Below are 22,381 nucleotides of genomic sequence, written 5' to 3'. Positions count from 1 at the left end.
ACAATACACACGTTTCTGTCCTGGTTTCAATGCATGAGTTGGTAAAATAATGAATGTTTCACTAAAGGGATTATTAGCGTAACAGTGCTGATTCATGCAGCATTTAAAGTTGAAAAATTTTTTTCAAGATCTTTACTCTTGAGCTGTGGACCAAAAGAATCTTAACAATCCAAATCTATAAAAGAAACTGTCAAGAACTATTACTACACGTAAAGGATTGTTTTGAGTCTAATGAAAACGATCATCATCAATGCAAACAGGAATATGGGGAGAATATCTAAAGGGAAGAGCCTTCTGTTCCCATTTTTAAAACACATGGCTGACTAAAATGCTACAGATTTGACATTTATGAGCAATTTTATCAAGTATAATCCACAAATAGGCTACCAAAGCTCATAGAGACAGGAGGGAGAAGTGACTTTATCATTCTACTCCCAATCTATAACTCACTGTCAAGATCCGACTTTAACAAGAGGAAAAAGTAAGGAGACTCTGAGGAAATGGGGACTTTTCAACTCTGTAACAAAGCCTATAGTCCTATTGGTAACTATAACATCAGGTTTTTTGATTTTTAGGGAAAACTATAAAGGAAGAAGGAAAACATAGGGATAATGATTCAATATAAGAAAATGCCCTGATTATTTTCAGTCTGTACATTTTAACTGCTATAATATTTAATAACTATTTAAATCAATGTTCTTGCTCTTGGGAACAAAACTATATCAGATCTTTAATATTCTTTGCAGCTGAAAAGAGTAGTTTATATCCACTTTATCTGGATGTAAAAAATAGGACTAAAAGTAGCAGACTTTACTTGAATATCTAAAAATAGGACTATGTATCTCAAAAAAAAAAGAGTTGGAGTCCTCATAGGAATCACCTATGTTTTCCCACAGAAAAACTCCCCACCCAGATGGGAAATTTAACCCATTGTACTATCCCTTAAAACTTTCAGGGTTCATTGAGCTGTGGCCTATGCTTTAAAGTCCTAGCATTATTATTCGGCTTTGCAAACATTTCTCTTCAGATTTTAGCATATTTAGTCAGTAGAAGGAAATGAACAAAAAGAATGCTATATCCATTACTACTAAATATTTCATTTATGATTTTTAATTTTTTTTTTTTTTTTTTTTTTTTTTTTTTGATACGGAGTCTTGCTGTCGCCCAGGCTGGAGTGCAGTGGCGCAATCTTGGCTCACTGCAACCTCCGCCTCCCAGGTTCAAGGGATTCTCCTGCCTCAGCCTCCTGAGTACCTGGGACTATGGGTGCACGCCACCACACCCGGCTAATTTTTGTATTTTTAGTAGAGACAGGGTTTCACCATGTTGGCTGGGCTGGTCTCTAACTCCCAACCTCAAGAGATCCACCCACCTCAGCCTCCCAAAGTGCTGGGATTACAGGTGTGAGCCACTGCGCCTGGCACATGATTTTTAATTTTAACCAATAAAGCTAACTATAGTAATGCCATCGCTTGCAAAGTCAAACACCAGGCAACTTCAACAATCTGAAAAATAGCCATGGATTTAAAAACAGCAACATATTGAGCTGTCACAAACAAACTCCATGGGTATTATTTCCCAAAAGAAACAGACCCAATCATTCTGATTTAAAATTGTCTATAAATGATGAATATCTGGCTTTCCCAAGTATCCTTTGGATCATTACTGAATAAAATAATAGCTAGATTAAAACCAACAGCGTAGAGGGAAAGGAAGAAAGAATTACTAAAAGTTGACTACTGAAAAGATTAAATACCAGTACAGCAAAATCACTATCCATGCACAGCAGTCTAAAGCCACTTAATGTAAGGACAGACATGTTAATAGTTTCAGACCATATGAAGCAAAGTAAAATAATTACATTCTCTATTATTCCAACTAAGGATGGTAAAGTTAAATTATATTCAGATACATTAGTTAGTAAAGAATAAAGATTTACATTAAATCTTTCAATGCTTAAAAGGATAAGCTTCAGCTATAAAAATATTCATTTACATTAAAATGTCTTGTAAATAAGGAGTTACCATTGACTTATTCTGCACAAATGGTATGTTATTTGATAAATCAATGGCAGTTATGAGGGAAACAAATGTTTTAAATTATTTTAAAAATACACAGTTATACAAAAAATCCTCACTAGTTTTGCTTTCTAATTTCTCAGATATTTGACAATTCTTTATTAAAAACTTTTTAATACATATACTTATTACATATTTATGAGATCATTATCTTCCTTCCTACCTTAGAATTTGTCTTTTCAACAATTCCCATACTCTTTCCTTTAAGCTCAGAGTAAAAAAGTTACTTATTTTCTTTCCAAAGCTACATTTTCCACCTTAGTCTTCTATTTGATGCTCTCCAATCTTTAGAACCCTGGTCCTTCATTTGCAGAAATACCAGTCTCATCTCCCACATCCCAGAACTTTAAATCCTTCCTCATTCTTTGCTAACTTGCTTACTAGCTCTTTGCTAACTTGACTTAACTCCATCTTTCTCTTACTACTCAAGTTTTCTTCTTCCTTTCACTGTGTCAAACTTTGCAAATCAAAGTGTATCATTTCTCCAATTCTACTGATTCCATAGTTTCAAAATCCAATTACTTTTTCTACCTTCTAATTTTTCTTAATCTCTAAGCAATATGTTAAAAACTATTCTTTTGGCTTTCACAATGCTGTACTATCCTAACTGCCTCTGATATCTTCAACAATTCATTTGGTCTTTAATGAAACACTTTCCATGTAATGCTCTTTATTAAATGTAGATATTTCCTTAAGAATGAATCTGCACCAGCCCTTTGCTCTTCTCCATGATTTCATCTACTCTCACAATGATGATGGGCATTCCCATGGCCATGACTGTTTACTGTATCTCTTTAGCCTGATCTCTCCCTAGAAACCCCTAGAAATAAAATGTTCATCTGTGTTTGTCTGATGAGGACTGCCTGATATCCGCCAAATCAACAAGGATAAAACCGGAATTCACATTCCTTGCCCCGAGTTTTACTTAGCTTCTGAACTTAATGTTTTCCTTTCTTCCTTCTCCTAGTCACCCATGTTTAAGTTTTCCAAATCATCCTGGACTCCTTCTCAATTTCCCCCTCCAAATCAAAATATTCACTAAGATTTGTCAATTCCTCACAGCAGTCTCCAACCTTTTTGGCACCAGGGACTGGCTTCATAGAGCAGGTAGGGAGATGGGTTTCAGATGAAACTGTTCCAACTCAGATCAGGCATTGGTTAGATTCTCATAAGGAGCATGCAACCTAAATCCCTTGCATGTGCAGTTCACAATAGGGTTCGTACTCCTATGAGGATCTAATACCATCGCTGACTTGACAGGAGGCAGAGCTCAGGCGGTAATGATCGCTCACCTACTGCTTACCTCCTGCTGTGCAGCCCAGTTCCTAACAGGCCACAGAACCATATAGGCCATGGACCCATATCTGCCTTTTTCCCCCTCTTCTTATAGCCACTGTTTTTCTTACAGCACTTTTCTGGTTCAAGCCTTAACCTCTTCATATCTAGATTACTACAAAAACTGTTCACATAGGCTATAGCCTTTCCCACTTTCCATTTCCCAATCTATACTAAATTCAGCCACTAATCTTTCTAAAATACCACTGGACACATGACATCTTTCTCGAAAATCACGTAATGATATCCCCTATCTATTATATAAAACCCAAATTCCTTATTCTGGTATCCAAGGTCCTTTGTATCCATTTTGTTTAAATTATTTTTCCTAATTCCCACTACTCCCCAACCCAACTGTTTTGTTCAAAAACGCTAAATCAATTCACTGTCTCAAAAATATACATTGCACATGCCTTTGTTTATATCCTTCTCCACATCCCCTGTTCCCCACCTGTCTTTACATGTTCGAGAGTAGATTAGCATAATAGGTAAGAGCATGGATTCTGGAGCCAGAGCCTAAGTTCAAATTCCAGGTAGCCATTTACAGTGTGACTTTAGGCAAGTTACTTAATCTTTTTTACCTCAGTTTCTTCCTCTATAAAATAGGGATAATAATAATATCTAGGTCAGGCGCGGTGGCTCACACCTGTAATCTCAGCACTTTGGGAAGCTGAGGCAGGTGGATCACCTGAGGTCAGGAGTTCCAGACCAGCCTGACCAACATGAAGAAACACCGTCTCTACTAAAAATACAAAATTAGCCGGGCGTGGTGGTGCATGTCTATAATCCCAGCTACTCGGGAGGCTGAGGCAGGAGAATTGCTTGAATCCAGGAGGCAGAGGTTGCAGTGAGCTGAGATCACGCCATTGCACTCCAGCCTGGGCAACAAGAGCGAAACTCCATCTCAAAAAATAATAATAATAAAATAATATCTAACTCATCCCTATGTTGTGAGGATTAAGTAAGTGAACATATTTAAGGTTCCTGGCAGAGAGTAGTATTATATAAATGTTAGCAATTATTAGTATTTCAAGGCTGAGTCAACTGATACTTTTCCAATGAAATCTTTCTTGATAGCCCCAACCTATTCTATATTTCTAAATAATGTATATTAAACCATAAAAGTTTAAACATAAAATAGGGTTTCTTAATAGCAGCACTACTGAAATTTTGGGCCAAATAATTTTTTGTTGTGGAGACTGTCTTGGTTATTGTAGGATGTTCAGCAATATTCCTAGCCTCTACCTACTAGATAACAGTAGTAACCTGCCCTCCAATTGTGAAACCAAAGTATCTTCAGACATTGCCAAACATCCCCTTATGGTGACAAAATCATTTGGTTGAGAACCACCAATATAACACAAGATACGTGAAAGCTCTTGTAAATGCAAAGCAATATAAAATGGTCAAGTACTATTAGCATTCAACACTTACCAAATACACCTTTGTATTACTTGACTTGTAATTCATACATACTTTAACTGTCCAATTTGTCTTAAAGATCCTATCATGCAGAACCCATGTTTTACTTATTCATTTCCACAATCACACCCAACCAAAGGCCTTGGGCATTTGTGGATTGATAAGACACAGGTAACCTGGACAGAACACAGTGAACTAGAAAGAGTGTGGGATTTGCAATTAGAAGATTAAATTCAAATCGTAGTCTTGTCCTTACTAATTTTAGAACTTTGGGAAATTCATTAAAGTCTATGAGCCTCAGTTTTCTAATCTATAAAATGTAACATCTATATAGGTTGACTGTGATGTCCGAATGTGATCAAGTATATGAAAGCACCAGGTATAATGCAAAACTATTACATGTATATAACCATGTGTAAAAAGACAAAATTATAATACCACAGTAATTCTTTTATCCAGAATCAGTGTGTGAATTTTTTTCTACCCTTATTTTCTAGGTAACTGAAGCTTATGCCTTTAAGTGTTTAATTTTAAAATTTAAACTATCTTGATGGAAGTCTTCTGCTTTTGTGTCTTGTAGACACACAAACACACATATATATAGTCTTTCTTCTAAAACAATAGGTACTGAATATAATTTAACTCTTCCTTATTGACTCTGGGCCATTGTTATAAGCCTTAATTATCATCCTAACCTACAGCTCCCTCAGAGAATATCAGATATGTAATGCTGTTGACCTCTGTTAAATAGTGTCAGAGGTACCACGCCTCATTTTGTTCCACTGCAGCTCTCATGCCCCTTCCATTGTCCCTCAGATTCTCTATGGATTAGAAATTAATCATGTTAAAATGGAGCCTAAAATGAGAAAAAATAGACTCTGATGGAGGACTCCTATAACTAAAGTTCATAAATTTAATTTGTAAACTTCATGGCAGCAAACCACTGGCTGCTCAGAGGTTATTTTTTACTTACTTTCTGCTTCTCAATTGTGGTCTGGATAGCTGAAGTTGCTGGGTAAGCAATTCTTTTTTTTACTCCAAACATATACATGGAGACAGTACCACATGTTGCTTTATACATATATATATATATAATATATATATATAATAGCAATGTACATAGAATTACCCTACTTATATTCAGAAAATCTGCTGCAAATGTCTCCAGATGACACTGAAAAAAAGTGCCTCATTAAAAAAAAAAAGAGGTAGAATTAATGTGCCAAGTCCCATCATAAGTAAATCAAAAAGGAAAGGAAAATAATATTATCAAATTTCCTTCAGAATCTCTAGACTGAATTTTCAAGACTTACACACATGCCTTTTTTCTACCCAAAACTGATATGAAGATAAGTAGGAAGGTCTATATTTTATAGATGAATAAAAATCATTCATCTTTAGATAAAAACAAACATTAAATTTCAAACAAAAAAATAAAATTTAATAAAACTTAGGAGAAAACTAAAGTCAAACTGAAAACTGTTTTAAGTCAGGAACATTTTGTTGATGTGTCTGTAACTAATAGGGGTCAGAAAAAAAACTATTCCTCTGACACTTGCAGAGTGTTTGTACTATTTTAGATATATAATATAAATATTGTTAACATAGGTAATGACAACCAAGTCATCTTTAATAAGCCATGATAATTTACCTCTATCAGACAGATGTGGGGAAAATGACACTTGGGAGGAAAAAGATAAATCAATTCAAAATATTATACTTTTCAAAAAGTTTTTTTGGTTTGTCTTTAAAACTTTTAGTGGTTCGAAACCAAATAACAGATGAAAGAAAGAAAGAGAGATAAAGAAAAAGAAAGGAAGAAAAGGAGGAAAAAGAAGAAAGAAAACAAGAAGGGAAGAAAGCATGGCATATCTAACAGCACTTAGAAGTTAACTGGATTAAATTATCTAGCCTTGTACCTGACAACCGTAGTCCAAAAGAAGCTGCAGTATATCCAAGTTTTCGTTTTCAATAGTTATGGTAACAGCATTTCTCCCAAGCACATCTACGCAATTTATGTTCAAGTCACCTGAACTGTTTTCCTCCAAAATCTTTTTAACCATATAATAGTCACCTAAATAACAATATACAAACATAATTTAATATCCATGACATATCAAGGATGACTGTAGAGAAAAACTTAGCTTGTAGAATTAAAAGATTAAAAGCCTAAACTCATTTTTGTATATGAAAATGTACACAGAAAATGTGAACATTTCCTTGATGAAAATTTATACCTTAATAAAATAATACGTGTATCAGCAGCAGACATAAAAAGTAGAAATATTTTAAATGTACAGAATGAAATAAAAACCATTAGTTTAAAATTAATAACTGAATGATCATAAAAGGAGAAACTTTTGGAAGATATTTAAAGCAATTTAATAAAGAATGCCCAAAGGCACAGACTGGAAGCTAGAAAAATTAGACGGAAAAAGCTTAAAGAATTTTTATATCTCAAATATACACAGACATTTACTTACACAACAGAGTTAAAAATGAGATCTAGTAATAATAAGTGGAGGATATTATAAAGAGGTTTTACAGGAATAAACATACTTTGGAAAAGCAATATACATACATATATATTCAAGGATATGTATAGTAAAGGGAAGGATGTCTGAAAATCCTCTTCCCTACTCCCCACTCTCCCAGCACACACACCACACACACACACACACACACACACACACCCCATCTCATTAATTAAGCTGATTAGATTAAATGACCAGGGAACATTCAGTTCACAAAATTCTTAAGGCAGGACTAGGATTAGTGCCTGACCTGTTAGGAGCAGGCAAATTGCCTTCTTTGTGACTGTAGCCCACAACAAAACAGTTGTCCCATGAGAGGAAATGACAACAATTACAGCAGTAATTATTTTCAGCAAGGCCCCACCGTATTTGTCTGCTGACCAGATGGTACAGGAATATGGGGAATAAATCAAAAGAGAAATGCTAATTAAATAGAGAAAAAAAAAGCAAGGGGGATTTTGCTTGTTTTGTTTGACTTGTTAAACATTAGACAAATAAGCCATTTTAAGTGATGTGCAAATATAGTTGCTCCTTAGAAGTCTATAAACAGGGAAAGAACAATCAGCATAGAAAATAGAAAAAGAAATGATTTCATTATACAGAAAAAGAAAATACTGAAACTGGGCTAAATAAGTGAGTAAGAAAGACAGGTAACAGATTTTATTTGTTAAATTTTCAAATAAATTTGCTACTATTTTTAATCTATGGCCTTAAACTCCCTGCCTCACACATACAACTTCTTTTGAAGGAAGGTGGGTGATAGTTTTCTTGACAACGTATTTCCTAAGGTCCCTCAAGAAGAAAACTAGTCACAAAAAGAAATATTTTCCCCATAGTACTAGTAGTTAATAGTTAGACACAAATGCTCCCTGGGAGAACCTTATCAGACCGACACTTCACAAAGTGATGTTCTAAGTCACAAGTTGAATCAATAGTGACCAAAGATAGACCAGTGAAAATTTATTGCTATTACTGGAAAGTGACATTTAAAACCCTATTTCAGGTGAATCTATTTCAACATCTTAGTAGTAGAATGCTACACATAAAAATTCTGCTATATTTTCTTTGTTACCATGATGTGTCTAGGTGAGGAGTAATTTTTTATTTATCCTGCTTAGGACTCATTAGGCTTTCTAAATTTGTTTTTATTCTTTTTTAATTTTTATTTTTTATAGAGATGAGGTCTCGCTATGTTGCCCAGGTTTGTCTCAAATTCCTGGCCTCAAGCAATCCTCTCGCCTCGGCCTCCAAAAGTGCTGGGATTATAGGCGTGAGTCACCACATCGGGCCTAAGCTTTCTAAATCTAAGGATTTCTACCCTTCATTAATTCTTCAGTATTTTCAGTCATTATCTCTTCAAATATTGCTTCATCTCCATATTACTTTTTCTCCTGTCAACTTCTATTAGGCATTAAGTTAGACCTTCCCATTTCAACATCTGTGTCTCTCAAGATTTCCTGTTTTTCCTTTTTTTCCTCTCTCTTTCCTGCATTCTGGGTAATTTTTTCACACATTTCTTCCAGTCACTTATTTCTTCTTCAGCTTCCAGTCACATTCCTCCTTTAATCCATTCACTCACTTCTTAAAAATTTAATGACTGTATTTTTTATTTGTATAAGTTTTACCAGATTTCTTTCCAACTCTTTTATTTTCTTATGTTTTCATTTCCTTATTTTAACTTTTTCATCATTTTAAACGTAATTATTGTATGGTCTCTGTATGATAGTTTAATTATCTGAAAGGAGTATTAATTTGAACCCCAAGACAACAAGAGGCAGGACCATGGTTATGTATTCTTAAAGGAGTCTTATTTTTACCCTTATTCAGAGCCCACAATAACACAAACAAGCTTCTTTGAAGTCTCCATGTGCTGGTAGATTGGTTTTTCTCCTCATCTACCTCTTTGCTGAAAGTACAGTCCTTTAAGGATCCTGGTTTTATGCTTAGATGTTGCATCCAACTCCTCACTTTGTACAGTCTCCAGCCCTTGTAACCTGTTCCCATATGGGCATTAAGACTCAAATCTGTGCAATGTCCGAAACAGTAACTCTTATCCCCACCCATGGAGCAGCCATAGTGTCAGCTCACAAACTCCTGGTTTTCTTCACTTTTGTATCTTGGTTGTTTCCCTTACTTTCTTGAAAGCTCGGCTGTTTATTTAACTAGATGTTCATTATATTTCAGCTATCATTTCTAAGTGATTTGAAGAAGAAAGGTTTTCAGATTATCTAATCAACCACATTGCTAGAGACAGAAAAGTAGGAAGAGCTACATAAATAAATCCTTATGACATTTAATAAATTTCAGGTATAGCAAATAGACAAAAATAATTGCGACATGTTTATAAGTTTAGATTGTTGTTAAAAAGGAAAGCGCATTACAAATATCACATATTCCAGCTTTAAAGGTTTTTTGTTTTGTTTTGTTTTTAAGACAGAGTCTCCCTCTGTCACCCAGGCTGGAGTACAGTGGCAAAATTCGGCTCACTGCAACCTCTGCCTCCTGGGTTCAAGCGATTCTCCTGCCTCAGCCTCCTAAGTAGCTGGGATTACAGGCGCCTGCCACCACGCCCAGCTAATTTTTGTATTTTTAGTAGAGATGGGGTTTCACCATGTTGGCTAGCCTGGTCTCGAACTCCTGACCTCAAGTGATCCGCCCGCCTTGGCCTCCCAATGTACTGAGATTACAGACATGAGCCACTGTGCCCAGTCCTAAAGTTTTAAAGAGTATTTCTATTGTAGTCAAGGAGCTATACAAGAAAGAAAGAAAATCCCTAAAAATCAAAACCAAATAAATACTTTTCATCCCTAAAAATAAAAAGTTCCACCCTGCTACAGCTAACACAGTCATGCAAATGAAAAATGTTACAGTCACAGAACCTATAGGAAACCTAGAGTCGTTGCTAAGCATTTCAGAGAAGTTTGTATTTGCAATTCATTTAAAACAAGTACTATGTCCAAAAAAAAAAAAAAAAAAAAAAGACCAGAACAGTCTTAATTTTTAGGATGAGCATATATGTAAAAAGAGGTTAGAAAACTTAAACAGCAAGAAGTTATAGAACAAGAATTACAAATTCAAAATGCCTGTGTATGACAGACAAATATATAAATGCCATTCATTTTATACTGAAGTTGCTTTCAAGAGTTACATCTTTTGTCTTTTAAAATATAACACATAGAAGGAAGTGCAACATAATCTGTTTACTTTTTTGGCTAGATGGTAGTCTTTTTCAGTGAAGGAAAAAGAAACGATTTTCAATCAATTCCACAGGGAGTATACCAATTCAACAGCACGTCTTCTTAGCTCCCTCTCCAAAATATCTCCCATAATCATCTACTTGTCTCCATGTATACTGCTACCCGCAGTCCAAACCCCCATGATCTTCCTCCTGGACTCTGCAATAGCCTCTTAACTAACACAGCTGCTGACCAAGATTCTCTCCTTGACCAAACTTTAGTCAGGCTTTTCTGAGCCCTTCACAAGGCCTCCACCTTGGCCCATATAAACTTGAACAAAACACTAAGTGTTTCTAACAGCTGAAGGCCAGATCCCTAGGATGACCCTAGCCCCTCTTAAAATGCCTGCCTGAGAAAACTCAAAGCCGACATAAAAATTTACTTTTGTTCCAGCCAACACCTGAAGACAGGGCCCCTATCTCCCAGCCTCCAGGGAGGGTAGGAGCCTAACTCCTTAAGTGCCATTAACAAACTCAGATGGGTTTCACATGGACCAACTCCCCAAGCCCTGTATTTTGTAATTTTTCACTTCCCTGATTCCACTGAGCCCACACTCACCCCCTTCCTTGTTTACTCTTTTCCTTATTGCAACTTATATTACTTATTAATACTTTATACTGTAGCACAGGGTTCAACAAAGTTTTCTGAAAAACGGTTAGACAGTAAATAGTTTAGGCTTTGTGGGCCATGCACTCTTAGTCATTACTACTCAACTCTGCCCTTTCAACACAAAAGCAGCCACAGACCATATGTAAACAAATGATAGTGGATGTGTTCTAAGAAAATTCTGTTTATGGACACTGAAATTTGAATTTTACAGACTTTTCATGTGTTATGAAATATTATTTTTTTAACCATTTGAAATATAAAATGTAAAAAACTAGTTTTAGCTCCAAGACCTCACAAAACAGGCAGATATGGTCTGTGGCCCAGTTTGCTCACTCCTGCTCTAGCCCCACCCCTTCAATCCACTCTCCACTCCACAGCTAGAGTTATCAGTTAAAAATTCAAAACATAGGCCAGGCACAGTGGCTCATGCCTGTAATCCCACTTTGGGAAGCTGAGGCAGGAGGATCACAAGGTCAGGAGATCGAGACCATCTTGGCTAACACAGTGAAACCCCGTCTCTACTAAAAACACAAAAAAATTAGCTGGGCGTGGTGGTGGGCACCTGTAGTCCCAGCTACTCGGGAGGCTTAGGCAGGAGAATGGCGTGAACCCGGGAGGTGGAGCTTGCAGTGAGCCGAGATTGCTCCACTGCACTCCAGCCTGGGCAACAGAGTGAGACTCCGTCTCAAGAAGAAAAAAAAAAAAAAATTCAAAACATATCAAGCTTACAACCTTCGTGATTTTCTAAATAAAGGCCAAATTTTTACTGTGGCCTATAAAGCCCTATAGGATGGGTGGTTAGACCTTGTTACCATTCTGAATTCATCTTATGCCTCTCTACGGCTCAGCCAATGATCATTCCAAACCAGTTTTCCAAACTGCAGGTTGCAAACCATTAACAATCATGAAATCAATTTAGTGAGTCCTAACCAGCAATTAAAAAAACATGAACTAGTATACAAAATACCAGAGTGATCCCACAGATCCTTAGCAACAAATTTACTCTCGCCAACTGTAATAAACCCTTGAGAAATATTATATGGAGAAATTATATAATACTGATAGAACAGGTGATTCCACCTCTTCCTCATTAGCATTTTGTTTGATTTCATGGCAAAGAGAGCATTAATGTTGTTCAGTTTAATTTTATATTAACCACATTTGAAGTTAGTTGTGAAGTGTGAGAGAATTTAATGTCAAAACATTTGTAAAGCTTTCCAAACCAAGTTTCTGTAACAAACTTGAGTGTGGCAATTGCAACATTCTAACTGAAATATTACAAATGATGCTAAAAACAGAAAATTTTATTAAGAGGGAAAAGAATGATGATGTAAAAAAATACAAAGACACGATCAAGTTCAGTTGCTGGATCTGGAAATATAAATGACAATACTAATAAAAATGTTAACTTGACATCCAACTTCAAATTAGTTTGAATCGAATTCTAAAAAGGAAAAAAAAAAAAACCATGCAGACTTTTTACAATGAAAATGATTTAAAATGTAGCTTTATCAAATGCGCAAAACTCTGTATTACAGACCCCAATGTATTTATAACCGTATTGTTGTAAATGAAACCTTCAAAATTAAAGATACTAAAAAACATGGTAGCTAAACTGTTTATAACACTTTGAATATTTTTGAAAAAAGACAATTATTACCATAATTTCATGCTTATGAATCCTAATGAGGACTATTAATAATAATGAATATCATTTAGCAAAAGAGCAAAGATTCACACTGCTGCTGGAAAAAATTATACTATAAAACAGAAAGTAATGCTGATTTTTTCATAGTAAATCAGTTGATAAAAATTATAAACAGCATATTTTTAACTCTATTAGAAGAATAGTCAAAAGCAATGTTTATTTTGTAGTTAAGAGTCTGATAAATGACTTGAGATCACATTCACAATGCTGCTGTGAGTTGTTTAAAACTTTTAGTTTATATCAAGTTTATATCAGGTTGTTGCAACACAGTCTCAGAAAGGATTTATTGTGTTGCTTAAATTTAATCTCATATACATTTGAATTATACATATTTATAAAACTAGAAAAATATATTACTGGCCAATATGTTAATCTAGAAAAACATATTTTTAAAAATTAACAGAAGCTATTAATAACAGTGCCAGTCACCCCCACTTTATACATAACAAAGCTTTGGCATCCAAATAAATCTACTGAGTCTCATGACTATATTGATACAGTGCTAGAATTCTTTTAGTCCTTATCATTCATCTAGGCTCCTAAAAGTCATTACTTAATCACCTCTTAGTGATAACTTTTGAAATCCTCATTACTTATTCAACTACTGATCTTAAATCTTAAATTTCTCAGTATCATTAAATTAGGAAGAGTTAGCAATAAAGAAGATATTTAGAGCACTAGCAGTAAGGTAGAAGAGGAATTATTAGGTTACAATAACACCTATATAACAAAATTTAATCTTTTCACACTCTTCCTCCAAGTCTGTATACAAGGTATAGCTAGGAGTCTGGCTTGGGTTACATTTTTTTTTAACTGCCCAGATAAAAGATTGACTCTGTACAAGTAATATCCCATCCTCCAAATCACATATAGGCCATTTAAGTTAAATTGAGCACTTGCTTCTTCCCTTCAGACAGATACATTTCATACAAACATACTTTTGTTTCCTTACTTCTCACTAGAGCACAAGAGAGCATCTCCATTACAGAATATTCTCCTAAAGGATAGGGATGTTCTCAGTACTTTCTTGATAAAGCACTTTCGTAGCACCTTAACATAATTAAGAGCCTGATAAGTATAGTTCGATGGTGACTTACAGAAAAAGAGCAGGAAAGTTGTGTGATCACTATAAAGAATTACCAGTATCATAGAACTACCAGGCAGCTAGCTGCTGAATTACTAGTCTGTTAGAGATAAATTATCCACTAAGATTTTCGCAATTTGAGTCTTTTGTTGCTGTTGTTAAAAAGTATCCCTGAACCATTCCCTATGGCAATATTTTTCAACTAGTACATTCTAAAACTTTAGTTATTTGAAAAGCTTTCCTATATAAAGTACATAAATGCTATGCCTATGATGATTTGTGAAGTGTTTTTAGAATGTTGCCTACAATACCCTCTTTACCTCCCATTTCTGCAAAGTTTTTGTCCTCACAGCACATACTTCCTTACATTAGGTGCCCCGTTGTCAACATAATACTTCACACCAATACTCAGTACTCAGCACTTTTTGTTTCTTCCCACCACCATCCTCTAACACCAGATTTCAAAATATCTTCTCAAATAGGTAAAAAATTTTTAAAGGCCCATTATATATAAATAAGGTGTTCAAAAAACAGCAGCTTAATATTACTTCTCTTAGAAATGCTGCACTTTTTTCTTCTGACTCTGGCTTCTCTCTAGAGTTGTTGCACATTTTTAAAGCATCCTTAGCCCAAAGGTACACAAAGCTTATGTAGAAAGTCAGTCATCAGGCCAGGCACAGTGGGTCACGCCTATAATCCCAGCACTTTGGGAAGCCAATGCGGGTGGATCACCTGAGGTCGGGAGTTTGAGACCAGTCTGGCCAACATGGTGAAACTCCGTCTCTACTAAAAATACAAAAAAATTAGCTGGGCGTGGTGGCAGACACCTGTAATCCCAGCTACTCAGGAGGCTGAGGCAGGAGAATCACTTGAACCCAGGAGGTGGAGGTTGCACTGCACTCCAGCCTGTGTAACAAGAGAATCTCCATCTCAAAAAAAAAAAAAAAAGAAAGAAAGAAAAAGAAATACAGTCATCATTGAGACTAGGCTGAGCCCAGTGATAAAGGTGAAAATCTGCCCTCTCCATCCCTCTCCCTAACTCCATGCTGAAATTTCAAGAAGGGACTTCTGACTCATTAACTGCACATCAGATTTCCTGAAAATACTCTCCATGGAGAGTCGGCAGGGATTGAATCATTTCATACTTTCTTTCCTGCACATAAACTGATTACTGATCATCAGCAAATCGAACAGTTTATGCAGGTTTTTATTTCCAAATATATACTAAAAGCTACCAACTACTCAACAGGTTTTTAATTTTTTTTAAGAGGAAAATTAACATGAACTATACTTAGTTTAGGTGCTTTCTAAATAAACTTATTTACCCTTTCTCCTGTCAACAGACCTAAGGGACACCATAGGTGCCTACAAATAAAAGAGGCTTATGATGATGATGACACTAATTCTCAATGAGGGAGGACAAAGGCATGACTGTAAGAATCACTATTTAATTTTTCATAAAACAACATATTTTTAGTCAGCTCTTGTTTCAATTAAGTTTTACCCCTGAATTACAGCTTTCTATTTCTAGAAAGAACATGAGTATACTTTCTGAGAATTTAATCTGAGGGGCCTAGACTTCACTTTATATATGGCTGGCACAAGAACTTTCAATTAAAGTTTTCCTTTACAAAGAAAGGATTCAATGTTACCTCTGAGATGATCCTCACCCTCTGTGAAGATCAGTAACAGCCATTACTAAGGGGCCACTACCTGGATCAGCAGTTGCCTAAATCTACTGAACTTATTTATATAAAAGCCAGCTATCACAAACTATAAATCTTTTCCTTTTCTCTTTCCTACATTTTTTGTGTACTCTTTAATCTGTACACATCTTTCAAAGGGCCACTCATTCATTAACATACACATATCCATCTCATCTCCACAATTTTTGCTTTAGGAATTCCTCAATTTTCCCTAAGAGAATATGCTATGAACATTTTGCATATGTAGAACAAGAATGCTACATGAAAAGAATGAGACACTCTAGAACACCACAGATACCCTAGAGTTGATTTACTCTGGTTCTACTAAAGTACCATGCTTGCTTTTTACCCTTCTTTATTGAACAAATGTAATACACAGAAATCAAGGTTTATAAAGCATCCATACAAAGAAAATTTAATTTAAACTAGTAAGTCCAAATATGGATGTGTCTTTTCTGACACTAATGATGTTCACTCATTCATCTACAACCAGATCTACATAACATAGTGGTTAAGAGTGCAGGCTCAAGATAAATGCCAGTTCTACTACTTTCTAACCAATGTAACCTTGGGCAAAGTAATTTTAAAATTTTGCTAAGCCTCATTTTCCTCATCTACAAATTGAGAACAACAACAGATCTGGCTCACGGGGTTGTGGGGTTTAAATGAAATCCTCTATGAAAAGCATGAACACTCGACCCCAATAGCTGCTTTAGTGAATGATTAACATTTGGTCTGAGGAAGGCTCCAATGCAATGGTGAAAGCCATAGCTACTTCGGGAAATTGTTCACTTTTAGATTGGTTTAGGTAACATTTTAAAAAGTTTGACAATATTAGTGAATACAAACATATAATCAAAAGAATATTCCCATAACTCAGTTACTTTTTAAATGTAAATGTACCCCATAAGTATATGTAAGAATTATGCTATTTTTCCCAATCGAACTCAAGAAGTTGTTTCGACATACCTGAAATAGAAAATTCCTATTTTAGCTCACTTGTTTTTAAAATTTCTAAATTATATATGGGGAAAATATGCATATTTAGTTTCCACCCTATCCCCCAAAGCCAACTCTCTCATCTCAATTACCTATAAAATAAAAAAAAAGACAAAGAATATCAAGTTATTTCAGCTGGCACTACTAAATAGGCTATACAACTATCATAAATTAAAACTCTCTTTCGTTTGAGATATGTCATGCAATAATTCTAAATATACACAATGCACAAATACTTGCTCAACCATATTCCATTGACATTTCTCTGTCCTCAGTTTGACAGGAATATCAAATTTCCTTTCTTGACATACTTTCTGTTTGCTTTAAAATAACCATTGCACAGTGAGCTGGAATACATGGAGCCAGCACTTACTCATTTTAGTACAATACAATCCTTTCCCCTTCCTCTCTCAGAACTTTTGAGGGAAGAGAACTCAGGCAAGCCACTCCAGCAATACTAAATAATTTTACATAATCCGCAGATCCTATTTTTGTGACGTTGTACATACATATTCTGTTTCTTTACATCTCAAAGACTGCTCAAAGTTGTGTCCATGGTGGACTTTAACAATATTACTAACATTGCTTTCATAATATTATTTAATACTATTACATAAGAACATAAAAGTGGCTCAACCACAGGTGGACTTAGTTTACATGTCGATTGTTTTAAAAAAATCGTGTAAATAAAATCCTATTTCAAAAGCAGTAGGAGAGGTTAGTAAGGCTATCATTTATTAATTACACATTCACACATACAAGCAAACAAAAATCCTCTGCAGTTAGTCTTTTCAAAGTGTAAACTGCCCTTTGGGTTTGTTCCAGAAGTCTGCATGGGTCTAATAGAGTTTTCCTAAGTGTACAGCCATATAAATTTGGAAACAGAAAAATTTTAGTGTTTTCATGTAGGAAATAAAAGCAGTCTTAGGGCAATTTCCTATTCCTTTTGTTATATGCATCACTACAAAGGACGATTGCGTGACATGGCGTTAATATGGCCATAAAAATGATTAACTTCTAGACTAAAAAAAGGAAAACGCGCTAAATATATTCCACATATTTTTGCCCTGTAATTCCTGTAATTATTTTTCACTAACTTTATCTCCCAAAGATCGGGGAGCAATAAATCGTTCTCTCCAATAAAAAGCACGAACAATCAAAGGCGTTCCGTAAATCTGGAGAAAGTTTTGGCAACTAAGGTAGAATTCTTCTGTCCTGTCCTTCATGTATCTCCACCTAGGATATTCCGATATTAATGCCAGTCAACAGTCACTGGCTAAAGCACTGGGCAGGTGAAGCTAAGTAATAGAGAGTCTGGTTTTGTTTTTAAGAAAAACAAAAACCAGGTGATGAGAGCCCTCCATACGAGGTATCCTAAGGTAAGGAACTTTCGGACTGGAGGGTCGGAAACTAGCCTCTCGACTCCCGGAAGGAATGAACTGCGAGCCAGAGAGATAGACCAGCTCATTCATGCGTTCAGTGGCAAGGGGAGCGCTAAAACGCTGGGGTCTGGGCTCCCACGGCGCTACCTAAACCCCGGACCCCAAGGCCACAGCCGCCCCCCACGGTGCCGCTCCGAGGGCGCAGCCCCAGCTCCACTCGCCCGCCAGCTCCACACTCACAGGGCAGAGGCAGTGAGGAAAAGCCCGCCTGAGGCAGCAGGCGAGGCGGGAAGACACTCGGCGCCTAAGACAGAGGGAATGCCCCGAGTAAGTTGAGGCGGGGGAGACAACGAAAGGTCTGGAGGGCAGCGGGGTCCAGAGGAGGAGAAAGGGGCCTAACTCTCACCCTTGTCGCACGCCAGCAAGAAAAGCTTCTCATTCAGCGTATTCTCCTCCTTCACCTCCCGCACATCCTTTAGCGCCATCACCTCGTTCGGCGACGAAGAGGATGGAGAGGAAGGCAGGGAGGAGGAGGAGGCGCCCGAGAGGTCCGTGCTCGGGTACAGGGCCGCCATCATCGCGGCCCAGGAAGGAGGCAGGCCAGGAGACGGGGGCGGGGCCCCCACCGGCCCCGACCCCGACCCCGACCCCAGCCACGCCCCAGGGCTGGAAAAAGGATGAGTCGTTCCCACTGCTGCCTCGGCTCGCGGCCCGTTGGCCCCGAAGGGCGTCGCCTCCCCTGCGAACCAGCACTCGCCCTCCACTGACAGCCCCAGGTTGGTGGCGGCGCATGCGCGACCCCTGGGCCAGCGACCCCTCCCCAGCCGCCGGCGCGCCGGCCGAGCCTGTCCGCGCCCGTCCGGGGACGACAGTGTGGCGCGCGCCAGGGCGGCAGCCGAGCACGGGGCCGTGCCAGGAGTCGCAGGGGCCGCGCCTGGGGCGGCCTAACCCAGGAAGAGGACGAGAGATCTGTGGGAGAGGAGCTCCGAGAGACGCTTCTGCGCACGTTGGGCTCCAGGGCTGTGGGAACCGCTGGCCCAGCTGCGCTCCGAGATGTTCGCGACTCTGTCCTCACGTCATTCTCTGCTCCACCGTAGCGACGACACTAGGGCGGAGCCTGCGGCGAGGGCGGGCATGGGTGGGCGGGGCCTGCGGCAAGGGCGGGCTTGGGTGGGCGGGGCCTGCGGTGGGGAAGCGCTGGGCTCCTGGAGCCCGCAGCAGCTTCCTTCGCTCAGCTGAGGTGAACCAGCTACAGTCTTCCCTTTCCACATCGATCGTACTGGTTTGAGATAATTAAGCAAATATGGAGCAGTATGCTAATTGAGTCTCTGACGACTTAATGTTTAGTGGAAACCCTTTGTGGAATTGTCCAGCTATTTCATATTCTGGTGCACTATGCTTAAAGCACAATGGAGAACCCCGCCACGCCGCCAGACTCGTGGGTTTGTATGTTGCACTCATTTTAGCCTGGAAATGAACTCTCATTTATAAAGGCTATATATATAATTATATTATGTTTAAATAATTTATACAAATATATAAATTTTTATTTCCATATTTTTCCATAGGATTTTGGGGAACAGGTGGTGTTTGGTTACATAAGTTCTTTAGTGATGATTTGTGAGATTTTGGTGTACCCATCACGGAGCAGTATACACTGAACCTAATTTGTAGTCTTTTATCCCTTACCCCCTTCCCAACCTTTGCCCCTGAGTCCCGAAAGTCCATTGTGTCATTACTATGCCTTTGCATCCTCAAAGCTTGGCTCCCACTTATGAGTGAGAACACACGATGTTTGGTTTACCATTCTTGAGTTACTTCATTTAGAACAATAGTCTCCAATCCCATCCAGGTTGCTGCGAATGCCATTTATTCATTCCTTTTTATGGCTGAGTAGTATTCCATCGTATTTTATACATATATATCACAGTTTCTTTATCACTCATTGATCAATGGGCATCTGGGTTGGTTCCACATTTTTGCAATTGCAAATTGTGCTGCTATAAACATGCATGGGCAAGTATCTTTTTCGTGTAATGACTTCTTTTCCTCTGGGTAAATACCCAGTACTGGGATTACTGAATCAAATGGTAGTTCTACTTTTAGTTCTTTAAGGAATCTCCCCCCACTGTTTTCCATAGTGATTGTACTAGTTTACAGTCCCACCAGCAGTGTGGAAGTGTTCCCTTTTCACCGCATCGACACCAACGTCTATTTTTTTTAATTTTTTTGATTATGGCCATTCTTGCGGGGGAGTAAGGTGGTATGGCATTGTAGTTTTGACTTGCAATTCCCTTATCATTAGTATTGTTGAGCATTTTTTCATGTTTGTTGGCCATTTCTATATCTTCTTTTGAAAATTGTCTATTCATGTTTTTTTGTTTTTTCTTGAGACAGAGTTTCGCTCGTGTTGCCCAGGCTGGAGTGAATGGTGTGATCTGGGCTCACCGCAACTTCCGCCTCCCGGGTTCAAGCGATTCTCCTGCCTCAGCCTTCCCAGTAGCTGATATTACAGGCATGCGCCACCACACCAGGCTAATTTTGTATTGTTAGTAGAGACGGGGTTTCTCCATGTTGGTCAGGCTGGTCTCAAACTCCCGACCTCAGGTGATCCCCCAGCTTCGGCCTCCCAAAGTGCTGGGATTACAAACATGAGCCACCGCCCCCAGTTCTTTTCATGTTTTTAGCCCAGTTTTTGTTAGGATTGTTTGTTTTTTTCTTGATGATTTGTTTGAGTTCGTTGTAGATTCTGGAAGGTAGTCCTTTGTCAGATGTATAGATTGTGAAGATTTTCTCCCACTCTGTGGGTTGTCTGTTTACTCTGCTAACTGTTCCCTTTGCTGTGCAAAAGCTCTTTCATTTAATTAAGTCCCAGCTATTTATCTTTCTTTTCATTGCATTTGCTTTTGGGTTCTTGGTCATGAAATCCTTGCGTAAATCAGTGTCTACAAGGGGTTTTCCAATGTTGTCTTCTAGAATTTTTATGGTTTCAGGTCTTAGATTTAAGTTCTTGATCCATCTTGAGTTTATTTTTGTATAAGGTGAGAGATGCAGATCTAGTTTTATTCTCCTACATGTGGGTTGCCCATTGTCCCAGCACCATTTTTTGAATAGAGTGTCCTTTCTCCCACTTTGTGTTTCTGTTTGCTTTGTCGAAAATCAGTTGGTTGTAAGTATTTGGGTTTATTTCTGGGTTCTCTATTCTGTTCCATTGGTCTATATGCCTATTTTTATACCAGTACCATGCTGTTTTGTTGACAGTAGCCTTATAGTATAGCTTGAAGTCAGGTAATGTGATGTCTCTAGATTTGTTCTTTTTGATTCATCTTGCATTAGCTATGCAGGCTCTTTTTTGGTTCCGTATGGATTTTAGGATTGTCTTTTCTAGTTCTCTGAAGAATGATGGTGGTATTTTGATGGGAATTGCATTGAATTTGTAGATTGCTTTTGGCAGTATGGTCATTTTCACAATATGGATTCTACCCATCCATGAGCATGGGATGTGTTTCCATTTATTTGTGTCGTCTGTGATTTCTTTCAGCAGTGTTTTGTAGTTTTCCTTGTAGAGGCATTTCACCTTCTTTGTTAGGTATGTTCCTAAGTTTTGTTTTTTGTTTTTTTGGTTTTTTGGTTTTTTGCAGCTATTGTAAAAGGAATTGAGTTCTTTGTTTGATTCTCAGCTTGGTTGCTGTTGATGTATAGGTGGGCTACTGATGTGTGTACATTAATTTTGTATCCTGAAACTTTGCTGACTTCTTTTATCAGTTCTAGGAGCATTTTGGAGAAGTCTTTAGGGTTTTCTAGATATAAATCATATCATCAGCAAACAGCAACAGTTTGACTGCCTCTTTACTGACTTGGATGCCCTTTGTTTCTTTCTCTTGTCTGATTGCTCTGCATGGGACTTCCAGTACTATGTTGAAGAGGAGTGGTGAGAGTGGGCATCCTTGTCTTGTTCCAGTTGTCAGAGGGAATGCTTTCAACTTTTCCCCCATTCAGTATTGTGTTGACTGTGAGTTTGTCATAGATGGCTTTTATTACATTGTGATATGCCCCTTGTATGCCAGTTTTGCTGAGGATTTTAATCATAAAGAGATGCTGGATTTTGTCAAATGCTTTTTCTGCATCTGTTAAGATGATCATGTGATTTTTGTTTTTAATTATCTTTATGTGATGTATCACATTTATTGACATGCATGTGTTAAACCATCCCTGCAATCCCTTGTATGAAACCCACTTGATCATGGTGGATTATCTTTTTGATATGTTGTTGGATTCAGTTAGCTAG

General features: G+C 37.6%; 1 protein-coding gene across 4 annotated transcripts in view; it reads right to left on the bottom strand.

Moving 5' to 3' along the window:
- The window catches only part of TRPC1 (transient receptor potential cation channel subfamily C member 1), an 80,866-nt gene extending 62,004 nt beyond the window's left edge, over positions 1 to 18,862 (bottom strand). For 2 of the 4 annotated variants that reach the window (XM_050778146.1, XM_050778147.1), the window contains exons 1-2: positions 18,500 to 18,862; positions 6,755 to 6,909 (exon numbers count right to left, since the gene is read on the bottom strand). In XM_050778146.1, the coding sequence (XP_050634103.1) occupies positions 6,755 to 6,909; positions 18,500 to 18,671 (327 nt within the window). In that variant the 5' untranslated portion in view covers positions 18,672 to 18,862. The remainder of the gene's footprint in view (positions 1 to 6,754; positions 6,910 to 18,499) is intronic. The other 2 variants (XM_050778145.1, XM_050778144.1) reach the window with 2 other exon arrangements.
- Between the last annotated feature and the right edge of the window lie 3,519 nt (positions 18,863 to 22,381).

The sequence above is a fragment of the Macaca thibetana genome, chromosome 2 (genome assembly GCF_024542745.1).
Source record: "Macaca thibetana thibetana isolate TM-01 chromosome 2, ASM2454274v1, whole genome shotgun sequence".
NCBI classification, from domain to species: domain Eukaryota; kingdom Metazoa; phylum Chordata; class Mammalia; order Primates; family Cercopithecidae; genus Macaca; species Macaca thibetana.
Note: the sequence above shows the minus strand (reverse complement) of the source record. Positions and strands in the feature narration are given on the sequence as shown.